The following is a 12,526-nucleotide window of genomic DNA, read 5'->3' on the forward strand; positions in this document are numbered from 1 at the left end:
TTCCTTATAACATTAATTTATAAATTTAACATAATCCCTATAAAAATAACAGAGCTTTTTTTTTTTTCTCTCTCTCAGTGCTGGGGAAGTTTATGTTCATATAAAAACTAAATAAAAAAGATGAGCCAGGAATACTCTGAAAATAAGAACAATGTGGTATGTGATAGGGGAAGTTAGCCCTACCAGATAATAGAACATGTTACAAAATCTCTGTAATTAGAAATGTGGTATCGGTGCATAAACAGACAAACAGACCCCAGGAACAAAACGGCCAAGTCTAGAAACATCAACAACAAACAGATATCAGCAGCAAAGCCAAAAGACAAACTGGAAAAAATATTAGTACCTTAAAAGGCAAAATCCCTAACACAAAAAGAAAAATCAAGAAGAAAGCAAACACAAACCTAACAGAAATGGGTAAAATGTGTATGAACACAAAGTTCAAGAAGAAATGGGAGATGAAAATGAAAACGGTATATGAAAATGAAAATGTGTGAGTCAAAGCAGACCTGAATGCTCGCCTTCGAAAGACTGCTTACAAGGCTGGGCTGGTGTCTCACAACGTGGATTTCTGGAGGGTCCCACCTTTAGCAGACAAGAGTGGCTCCCTGTGCCTTAACTGTACATAGAATATGGTTTATGCCAAATACCTGCTTTCTTACTTAGTCCAGAATTTCAGTACCTGTCAGAGAGAGGCTGCCTAGTGACTGGTCTCCAGTACAAACCTAAGGAAACTGAGTCTCTAACTAGCTTGTGGGGTTGATAACACCTAGTAACGCCACATCTAGAGATCTATCCCAGAGATACACTGGCCAAAGTACAAAATGCATGCTGGAGGCTATTTGGGCCACACTATTTTAAATAGCTAAAGTTTGAAGGCAACAAAAAAATTCCAACAAAATGGCACTTACTGAATTAACTAGGACATGCCCATGCAATATTGGGGGGGAAAGGAGCTCCATATCATAAGCAAACAGACATGGAGAAATTTCCAGGGTATATTATAAAGTGGGGAAAACAAGTCAAGGTATTTAAGCTACACTATCTTTGCCTAAGAAAGAGAGGGCTAGAGAAGTGTGTGTGTGTCTTGCAGGGAGGGGGGTGGGGGGGTAGACTTATTTTACAAAAGGAAGCTCTGGAATGATAAATCAAGATCTCACACAAGTGGCTGCCTATGGAGAAGGGAGAATCGAGCTGAAGGGACAGGGATGGTAATGAGACTTCTCTTGTCATAGTTTCCATTCTGGAATCATGTCATTATTTTACATATTAAAAATATGTATAAATTTAAAAGAAAAAAATCCCCCAAATTGACAACAAAGTAAAATCAATGAACCTAACTACCAAGTTGGTGATATAACCACAGTTAACAGAATTATTCAAGTGACTCTAAAATAGTGTTTCAACTGTACATCCTTGGGAGAATGTATTCTGAGGACAAGGAGAACTGCAAGGAAATCTAAAATCTCATTCCGTAGTCTTGTTGCTATAATACTGCTATTATTATTTTGAAACAGCTTAAATGTACCACAGGATAAAGTAGATATGCTAATGTTTTAGAAGACAAAATTTTCAGCTCAAGGTAAAAGAATCAAGTACAAAAATGAAGTAGAAACCCTATAATGTTAAATCTGAATTTATTATATGAAATATTTAATTTTCTTTTCAGAAATATACACTCATATATTCCCTAGCTATCTCTGAATGCTACTCCTCACTAAAAGAAATGGCTAATTCAGGACAGGGACAGGAAAATACAAGATGAGGTTAAGACATGTTGTATCAAAGGCTCTCTATCAAAAGCAAGAGGGGGGTCACCTGGGTGGCTCAGTGGGTTAAAGCCTCTGCTTCTGGCTCAGGTCATGATTCCAGGGTCCTGGGATGGAGCCCCACATTGGGCTCTCTGCTCAGCGGGGGGCCTGCTTCTCCCCCCCATCCTCCTTTTGCTTCCCTCTCTGCCTACTTGTGATCTCTGTCAAATAAATAAATAAAATCTTAAAAAAAAAAAAAAAAAAAAAAGCAAGTGAGATTATAGCAAACGACACTGGAGCCAGTATGATGGAACGCTTACTGGCCAACAATGGGACAATACTACCATCAAAAAAGGCAAATTACTGAAACCTACTGGATATATTATTTAAAAAAAAAAAAACAAAAAAACCTTAAAGGAGTTTATAATAGGGGCGCCTGGGTGGCTCAGTGGTTAAGGCCTCTGCCTTCGGCTCAGGTCATGATCCCAGGGTCCTGGGATCAAGCCTCACGTCAGGCTCTCTGCTCAGCAGGGAGCCTGCCTCCTCCTCCTCTCTCTCTCTGCCTGCCTCTCTGCCTGCTTCTGATCTGTCTGTCAAATAAATTAAAAAAAAAAATAAATAAAGGAGTTTATAATAATGCTCAAAAAGAAAAAAAAAAAAGACACCTACTGGAGGTAACCAGGGCACTGAATCTCCACTCTGAAAATGAGCAATTAAAGATAATTAAGAATTTATGTTGCTTTTCCCATACTAAATGTATCTCAAATAGCCCTAGTTAAATGAGGGAAAGTTCTACTTTATAAAGAATTCCAAATAACACATGTGGAGTAAATGATCTGATTACACAATCGCCATTTTTGTGACCCTAACAAAAGAACTGGTTCAGGAGAGACCAATAAAGGCAAGGCTGATGAGCGGGTCAAGTGCCACAGCAACCCCGGGGTCACCACCTGAAAAACTGACCAATATGGGCCTTGATGGCAAGGGGGGACAACCCATCACTTAGGTGCCTCCTGCTGCAAGCACTAGGAACCAGACAGCACAACCACAAGCTAGATCTGAACTGAACCAAGACTGTAGAGGTAACCCCCAGCTTACCAAAAAACCATGGGAGAAGTATAGGTAGAAGTGATGAAATGACATCATGAAGAAGCACAGATCACTTCAAAACGTGGGGCTGCCTCCAGGAACATGGACTCTGTACCTCCAACAAGTTATAGGAGGATTTAAAAAAAAAGGGAGGGGTGCCTGGGTGGCTCAGTGTTTTAAAGCGTCTACGTTTGGCTCAGGTCATCACCCCAGGGTCCTGGGATTGAGCTCCGCATCGGGCTCTCTGCTCAGCAGGGAGCCTGATTCCTCCTCTCTCTCTGCCTGCCTCTCTGCCTACTTGTGATCTCTGTCAAATAAATAAATAAAAATCTTTTTTAAAAAAAGGTGGGGGGAAGGAGGAGATCACTGCTCTAGACTGAGAGATTTAGGATAGGACAACCATAGTCAATTTGCGAACTGTGTCTGGACCCGATTTCAAGTCAACTCACTGGAAAAAGCCAGTAAGTGAGATGTGAAAATGGATCAATTATTCTATAGTATCAAGTAATGGTTATAAATTTTTAGGAGTCATAATAGCATCGTGACTACTGAAATATTCTGTATTTTTCAGTGGCACACAATGAAGTTGGTAAGGATGAAATGACATTAGGTCTGAAATTTGTTTCTGAATACTCCAGCAAGGAGAGAGAGAAAGCCAAAAAGATTGAAGAATCAATCTTGGATCTGGAGAGTATGTGAGTGTCCATTACAGCCTCTTCTCCCAGATGGTGCATGTTTTGAAAATTTTCATCATAAAACATTTTTTTAAAAGTAAAGAACAAGACACCACAGATTCTCCCAGTCTCAAGAACAAGGGAGATATACGTAAAACAACATTAAGATTGATGTGGACTAAGATCACCTTACATTTACCTAGATTAATTATAAGGACACAGATAAAGAAACAAACGCACTCTGATACCCAACAGTCTTTATGATGGCAGGTGAACAGTAGCAGTCTCGTAAAAAAATATAAATGCAGCAAAAGCTATTTGAAAGAGAACTGAAATAATAAAATTATAGTACAACCTCAAAGCCAGCATGACCGTCATTAATATAAAAATCAAGATAATCTTATAGCTTTCCAGTACTCTTGCCCTGAATATGAATAGATCTAAGAGACTTCCTGGTGAAAAGACCTTGTCCTATATAGGGTGACATCCTGGAAATACCTACAACATGAATAGAATCTTGAAACGGAGAGTACCTTAATTATTTCTGCAGAAGCATGAAAAACGGGATTGAAACACAGTCAAATGACAAGACTAAAAGCTGACGCTTAAGTATTCACAAATTTAAATACTAGGAAGTAAAGGGACGGAGGAAAACAGTTAAATTTCCTAACATCAACCTGCCAGGTGACTTTTGGGAAATACCTCCACTCTGCTGGATTTAGGTGTTCAAAGGGCTAGTGGAAAGATGGTAATACCCAAGTTCTAATCCTGGTTCTGGCAGTCCCTTAACCTTTCTGAGCCTTGGATTCTACACTGTGAAAATTGGGAATTTGGTCTTTTGGTTTTTACTTCTAATTATTGTTCTGAGAGTGAGCAAAGTAACATTATGTAGAAGCACTAAATAAAACTTTGGGGAACTGCAAATTAAGACATTTTTCTTTTTCCTCTGCTCCTCGCTCTCCTCTCTTCCTTTCAGTTACTGTTGTTACTGTTCTAGCTCTCTCAATGCTTGCAGCTTCAGACCTTTAGCCAAAGCAACCAAAGATTTTGAGGTTATTCAGGATCTGGTAATTCGATTTTTGAAAGGTCAGTTTCTTTGTCTTCCTTTATTTCTCTACTTGAATTTTGGTTATTTCCACAGTACTTCTCCCCCTCCCCTGTGAGGCCGGAACAAAGGGAAAAAAAAGGCTAACTCAACCTGATTTTTCTCTGTTGCTGACGTGGATGAATGACCGCTTGAGTTGGAGATGGGAAAAAGGTGGTTCATCTGTGGAAGTTTCTTATGTAACACCACCACTGTCCACTAGAAAGAGACATTAGGGTACTGATATTATTCTGAATATTTTACGTTGTTTCAGCAGAACTTCTTCCTTAAGAAACCTGTAAGTATGACAGGTGGCAGAAAGAAGAGGAAAGAGGTGGGATGGAGGATTCCCATGAAGAAATGTGTTTAAAAGTTGGATTTTAGTGTGAACCCCAACATTGTATGAGTATGTTTACACTGTTAACAATCTGTGCACCAGGCACCTTCCAGAAAAAACCCTCCAGCTCTGGGAAAGTAGCATGTTTCCCATACGACATCCTCTGAAACAGTAACATGAAGTTACGCATTGTGCACAGAGCATCGGAAACTTATCAGAGATAGAAGGCTGTAAGGCCATTCTTAAATCAGGGGTAAGGGCAGGCACTGTGGCTCCAAAGTCGGAGCTAGAGAAGCAAAATGTGGAAGGTGAGGGAATCTTCTGGAAGAGCCTGAAGCTCCCCTCCCCATTAACAGCAAGGCTGAACTAGATGGTTACACTGGGAAATGAACCCAGAGGCTTTTACACACACACACACACACACACACACACACACATACACACACACTTCTGATATCGGATCACATGATTTTTTCAGCTTGGTAAACCACATGGTGTGGTCAAAGGAAACAGCTGAAAAATGAAGGTGACTTTAGAAGATGCCTAAAGGGAAGGGTCAGGGACTACCACAGTCCGGAGACTTTCGATTCTGGGCATTCGTGTTGTTTCTCATTTTCAGATAGCTTAAAAAGTAAACTTCTTCTTCTTAAGGGTAAGATCTGCCTTTTTTCTATATTCCTTGGCTTGGCTAAATAATAAAGAAGATGTATCTTTTAGACGTAGCTAGTGATGTAGAACCTGGCATAGTACGAACAAATTCTATTGACGCCATTCTGGTCTCAAAAGGGTAACATGGTATGATGGGAGAAAACAGCAGTGCAGGGCAGAAGACCTGGGTTCTGGTGACTTTTTGACATACTAGCAGGGTGGCTGCAGATAAGGCAGGAGACCCTTTCTGCGCTTCAGCTGACTCATCTGTAAAATGAGGAGTTGACCCAGATGACCACTAAGAGCCTTTCCAATTCTAATACTGTAAGAAATCAGTCAACTACGACAAGAGAGTTCATATATTTCAGGCATTAGACTTATGTCAACTGGCTTTTAGAAAGTAAACTCAGGTTTCTTAACAGGGGGTATCACCCTCTCAAAGATAAGTTGATCCTGTTTGCTGCTCCTTATCACTCTCATTTCTGGCCTGCTTGTCAACTTGCCATTTTTAAAACCTTCCAGGATGGCCATCCTTAGTTTCATCATCTTGCTCTTCCAAGTGAGGAAAACAAGAAAGAAAAAGAGGAGTACCATTAGCTAACACACACATACACACACACACACACACACACACAAATACAGCTACTGTCGCCCGTCTGCAAGGAGACAGCAAAGTACTTTGTCAGATTTGTTGAGAATCACTGAATAGGCATTTTATAAATATGAGATGAACATTTGAAAAGCAAGTCTTACTACTTCTTCCTGCTTTTGCTGACAAGTGATCTGTTTCCATGTATTCCCTCATTCATCACAAGGTGGAGAATGATTCTCTGCTTTTTAAACCAAGAAGCCCAGGGCCTGCTGTTCCTTACACAGCAGCATCACCGCCCCGGGCTTCACAACAGTCAAGCCCGTGTATGCTGCAGCCCAGTGGGCTGGATTTGAGGATTACCCAATATAAGGGATATTCACACCCAGCGTATAGGTCTAGAAACTTGGGGGATAAGAATTAGTATCATTCTACATATCCTGGAAGGGCCTTATACCTGGAACAAAGTCTGTACTATTACCGTATAAATACCAGCTAACCTGTGGTTGTGGCCCTGTAGCTTCTCCATAAATATTTTAAAATAAATAGGATTCCGGTGGTTCTTCACAACCTTAATATCTGTATGCAATTACTTCTGTAGGTAAAGGCTGTCTTTCATTGATGGTTTTATCTCCCTGTTCCAGAATTCCTTATGACAGCTGAGGCTCAGAAATCTGGACTGGGCCCTGTCTGGATGTCAGAGTCACCTTACAAGCTGCTCATCAGCAGGATCTGTTATTTGGGGGGAAATTACCTCACTTTCACCCACCTCCGTGAGGACCCTCCATGATTTGTGTTACCAGTCAAGTCAGTGAGAATCTTAATTAGCAGGGCAACTCAGCAAATAACAAACTTTCAAGTTGCACATACCCAAACTTTTCATGAAAGAAAGGAGACAACAGCTAAGTTCCCACCAAGGGATTTTTGTTCAGCAAAGGATACTGCAGGCCCGAGGCCACGGCACTGGTACGGTAACCTCCCAGGCGTTGCCCACTCTCCGAGCAGTGCCAGGCAAACTGCTTGTCCTGCCCCGTGCTCAGCACCCACTCCAGCTCCAGGACAAACAGGATCATCGTCACTCTGCTCTGATGCGCTAAAAGCCAAGAGACAAGAAAATAACCCATAAAGCATCATAAAGGAGATTGATAAAGCATGGTCCACAGAGACGTGACACTGTCTTCTCCCCATCCCAGACAAAGCTGGAAAGTATGGACAGACATTAGAAACACACCCCGGAACAGTGGTTCTCACTAGGGGGAGAGGTATACCACTGTACACAGGCATGCCTGAGTTGTTTTAAAAAAAACAAACAACAACAAAAAAAATACTATCCATTTCCTTCCATCCCTCTCTTTCTTTCCCACCTGCACCAACCCCAAGTTCACCACCATCCAGAAGTCCCTATTACCAAAGGGCCTGGGCCACCTCTCTCAGACATAATAGAGCTGCTGGACTGGAGAGAGTCAGTCTCAGTGTGATCACAGAACAACAGAACACATGAGGTCTTATAAGAAAGTCACCTGGGTGAGTTTATGCAAACTTAAAAAAAGTACGGAGCACTACTGTTCTCCTTTTGGTGAAGTGTGGCTTACTATAAACCCACAACAAAGTTCTAGATGAATTTTCTGTAAGAAATCAAATGCTGGGAAGGAGGGCAGATTTACTCCCAAGTGACATGTAAAAGAGAAGGAAATCACCCTTATATCAAAGTATACACACATGTGATAAGGAAGGCAAATCTCCCAGGGTTGCTCACACACAGGCAACACCATCCCAGAATTACCGTATCACACAAAATCACAGTTAGAAGAAACTGCTCATATCATCTACTCCATCTCCCTATTTTACATATGGGTAAACTCGGGCACAATGAAGTTGAGTAGTTTGGCCAAGATCTCATGGCTTCTCAATTATCAAATAAAAATCCATAAAAATTTGTTTTTTCTTACACAGTTCCAGAGAATGAGGCAGAGGGTGCCCATGGCTGTTGAACAGAGCTGACTGGGATAGACAAAGATCAGTAACCTGAATCTGGACCTCACTGTCCCTGTGCCCAGGAGCTGGCAGTGTGGTAGGCAAGAGGAGACCCGTCATGAGCGGAATGTCGTGATAGAGAAAATACCAGTGTCCCATTCTGATCGTGAAAACAGAGTTAGTAGGGATGGACCAATGCAGCTCTACTGACAATAACAGTATCACCTGCCAATTTCTGAGTGTCTAACAAGTGCCAAGAACTTACATATATTCTTTCACTTAGTCACTATAATGACCCTGCAAAAGTGGGTGGTTTCTTCATCTTACAGACACAACCTGGCCTTGGCAGGAGGGCCCTTTTACACTGGCTACCAAACCAAAGAGTACCTACAGGACAGCCATTTCACCGAATGCCTGATATTTTAAAATCTGATATTTGGGGGCACCTGGGTGGCTCAATGGGTTAAAGCCTCTGCCTTCGGCTCAGGTCATGATCCCAGGGTCCTGGAATGGAGTCCCGCATTGGGCTCTCTGCTCAGCAAGGAGCCTGCTTCCCTTCCTCTCTCTCTGCCTACTTGTGATCTCTGTCAAATAAATCAATAAAATCTTTAAAAAAGTACAATAAAATCTGATATTTGAAGCATCGAGTTTCTAAAGGGACACAACAAAGAAGGGGTATAGAAGCAATAATACCATGACTTCTCTACAGTAAACACCTGCCTGTCAGAGTATCAGTCACCATTCGAGATCAAAATGTTTGTTGTCTTTAACATAAAAGATATGACTTCTCAGAAACTCCTGAAGATCTTGTCATCAAATGTCCAATTCGAGCTCCACCAATGATGGAATCAAATGAACTTCTCTATTGCTTCAAGTTTCTCAAGTCTATTTCAGCGAGATGGTAGCCTCCAGCATTTTGTCCCTATCTGCCATCACTTTCTAAGTCTAAGAGGGAGGACGGCAGCCCAAAACAGAAGGGACGGGTTAAGCACTCTGAGCTGCCCTGATGTGAGGGGAGTAGACAGAGGCTCTCAAAGGTTGAGTGACTTGCTCAGATCGGCACAATGAATGATGAAACTAGAACTAAATCCCTAGCTTCTCTTTCTGTCAGGCTGGCTAGGACTACTGGAAAAACAAACAACAAAACATGCCCCCAAACTCAGAGCACATACTCCTTCTAAGGTGACAGAATTCTTTAATTCAAGAAGAAACCCTTTAAAGGTACACACATATCACTAAGCTGCAGAAACATGGGCTTGAAGTCTGGCCATACTTCTTGACTAGGAAGGCTGAGAGAGGACATCCTTGTCTTGTTTGTGATCATAGTGGAAAAGCATATCATTTCTCACAATTAAGTACAATGTCAGCTACAGACTTTTGTAGATATTTCTTAATGGAGGTGAGGAAGTTCGCCTTGATTTGTAGTTGGCTCTGTATTTTTATCATGAATAGGTGGCAGAATTTATCAGATGCTTTTTCTGCACCAATTGATATGATCATATCATTTTACTTCTTTAGCCTCTTGTTGTGATGGATTACACTGATTTTCAAATGTTAAACCAGCTTTGCATATCCGGAATAAATCCCCTTGGGCATGGGTATGTAATTTCTTCTGTATATTCTTGGATTTGCTAGAATTTTTTAAAAGGATTATAACATCTAAGTTCATGAGAGTTACTGGCCTGTAGTTTTCTTAATAGTGTTTTTGGTTTTGGTATCACTGATTGTTTTTTAAAAAAAAGTTTATTGAGGTAAAATTCATCATTTAAATAATGGTAGAGTGTATCATTTAGTGGCTATTAGTATATTCACAATGTTGTACAATTATCATGGAAAAATGTTCTATTTATAGAACATTTCCATGACCCCAAAACAAACCCACATCCCCAATTCCTCCTCCCTTGTCCCCGGGCAACCACTAAATACTTTCTATCTCAACGGATTCTTCTATTCTTTTTTTTTTTTTTTTTTTAAGACTATTTATTTGGGAGGGGGGAATAGCACTTAAGTGGGGGAGGCGCAGAAGGAGAGGAACAAACAGACTCCCCACTGAATGGGGAGCCCACTGTGGGACTTGATTCCAGGACCCAGAGATCATGACCTGACCCAAAGTCAGATGCTAAACCAACTGAGCCACACAGACTGAGCCATACCTCCCTTATTCCTGACATTTCATATAAATGTATTCATATAAAGAATGGTCCTTTGTGTCTAGTTTCTTTCACTGACTTAATGTGTTTTCAAGGTTCATCCACATTGTAGCATGTATTAATATTTCATTCCTTTTTTGTGTCCAAAACCTAATTCATTTTATTGGTATACCACATTTTATTTAACCATTCATCCATTCATGGATGTTTAGGTTGTTTCCACTTCTTGCCTATTGTGAATATAGGCACAATGGCATGCGATCCTTCCTTCCATTTCTTTGGGGTATAAACTTGAAATAATCCTTGCTTGGTCATGATGTACTATCCTTTGTATACGCTGCTGAATTTGATTTGCTAAAATTCTGTTGGAATTTTTGCATCTGTTTTCATGGGGAAGGCTGGCCTGTATATTTCTTTTCTTGTACTGTCTTTGTCTAGTTATCATGTCAGATACCACCACTTCAAAAATCATCTGGAAAGTCTTTTTCTGAAGGAGTTTGTGTAGAATTTGTATTGTTTCTTCCTTAAATGTTTGATAAAATTTACTAGTAAAGCCATCTGGGCCTGGGGTTTTCTTTGTGGGAAGGTTTATTTATAAAGTCAATTTCTTTAGTAGATATAGGGTTATTAGGATTATCTATTTCTTCCTGACCTTTCACAATTTTTACTTTTCAAAGATTTGTTCATTTCACTTAGGTTGTCAGATTTATTGGCATAAAGTTTTTTATAATATTCCTTATTATCCTTAAATATCACTACAATCTCTAATAGTGTCACTTCCCTTATTCCTGATACTGGTGGCCTGAATCTTCTCTCCTTTTTTTCTGGTTTAAGTCTGGCTAGAGGTTTATTGCTTTTATTCCTCCTCTCAAAACAAACAACAGTTTTTGGTGTCATTGATACTTCCTTATTTTCTTTTTCTATTTCATGAACTTCTGCTATGATCTTTCTTCTCTTCTGCTTAAGATTTTATTTATTTATTTGAGAGGGACAGAGAGAGCACAAGCAGGGGAAGAGGCAGAGGGAGAAGCAGACTCCCCATTGAGTGGGGAGCCTGACATGGAGCTCCATCCCAGGACCCTAGGATCACAACCTGAGCTGAAGGCAGATGCCCAACTGACTGAGCTACCTGGATGCCCCCCTTTCTGGTTTCCTGATGTAGAAACTAAGGTCACTGATTTGAGACCTTTCTTTCTTCTAACATAGGTGTTTAGTTAAGTACTGCTTTAGTAGCATACCACAAATTTTGATACACTGTTTCCACTTTGATTTCTTCTTTGACCCATGGATTACTTAGATGGTCCATGGTTATTTAGCTTCCTAATATCTGGGGCTTTTCTGGAGATATTTCTGTTAATTGACTCCTGGTTCAGTATCATTTTGATCAGAGAACACACCTTTGAATTCTTCCAAATTTACTGAGACCCGTTTTATGGCCCAGAATACGATCTATTGATAAATGTTCTGTGTGAAGTTGAAAAGAATGTGTCTTCTGCTTTAGTTTAATGGAATGTTCTACAGATGCCAATTACAGCACGTTGGCTGTGTACTGTGTTCAAGCCTTTTATACCTTACTGATTTTCTGCCTACTTATTCTGTCAATTACTGATATATTCAATCAATTATTGAGAGAAGTTCTAAAATTTCTGACTAAAATTGAGGATGTGTCTATTTCTCCTCCTAAAGTTTCATCAGGTTTTGCTTCACATATTTCAAAGCTATGTTTATTAAGAGTATAAACATTTGGGATCATTATGCCCTCCTGATGGATTGATCCTTATCCATTATGAAATAATCTCTGGTAATACAATCCTTTATCCCTGGTAATATTCTTTTCTCTAAAGTCTATTATCAACATAGCCACTCCAGCCTTTTTTTGACTACTGTTTGTACTATGTATCTTTTGTTATCCTTTTACTTGTAACTACTTTATGTCTTTATATTTAAAGTACATTTCTTGTAGGTGGTTTATATTTGGGTCTCCTTTTTTCATTCAAGCTGATGGCCTCTGCCTTTTAATTGGCCTCAGACCACATACATTTAATATGACTATTGATTACTGGTAGGTTTAAATCTATCCCTTTGCTATTTGTTTTCTATTTTTCCCTCTTACTCTTTTTTTTTTTTTTTTTTTGGGCAGGGGAAGAGGAGTTCAGTGAGAATGATTTTAATGATTCCATTTTATCTCCTTGGCTGGCAAATTAGTAGTAACTTTTGGATTTGTTCTTTT

The 12,526-nt window shown here is 40.0% G+C and overlaps 1 protein-coding gene across 4 annotated transcripts in view; it reads right to left on the bottom strand.

The window, feature by feature from the left end:
- Positions 1 to 12,526, bottom strand: part of WDFY2 (WD repeat and FYVE domain containing 2) — a 182,004-nt gene that overhangs the window by 39,968 nt on the left and 129,510 nt on the right. For all 4 annotated transcript variants that reach the window (XM_059378346.1, XM_059378349.1, XM_059378347.1 and 1 more), the window contains exon 5: positions 7,115 to 7,265. In XM_059378346.1, the coding sequence (XP_059234329.1) occupies positions 7,115 to 7,265 (151 nt within the window). The remainder of the gene's footprint in view (positions 1 to 7,114; positions 7,266 to 12,526) is intronic.

The sequence above is a fragment of the Mustela nigripes genome, chromosome 15, assembly GCF_022355385.1.
Source record: "Mustela nigripes isolate SB6536 chromosome 15, MUSNIG.SB6536, whole genome shotgun sequence".
Taxonomy (NCBI): Eukaryota; Metazoa; Chordata; class Mammalia; order Carnivora; family Mustelidae; genus Mustela; species Mustela nigripes.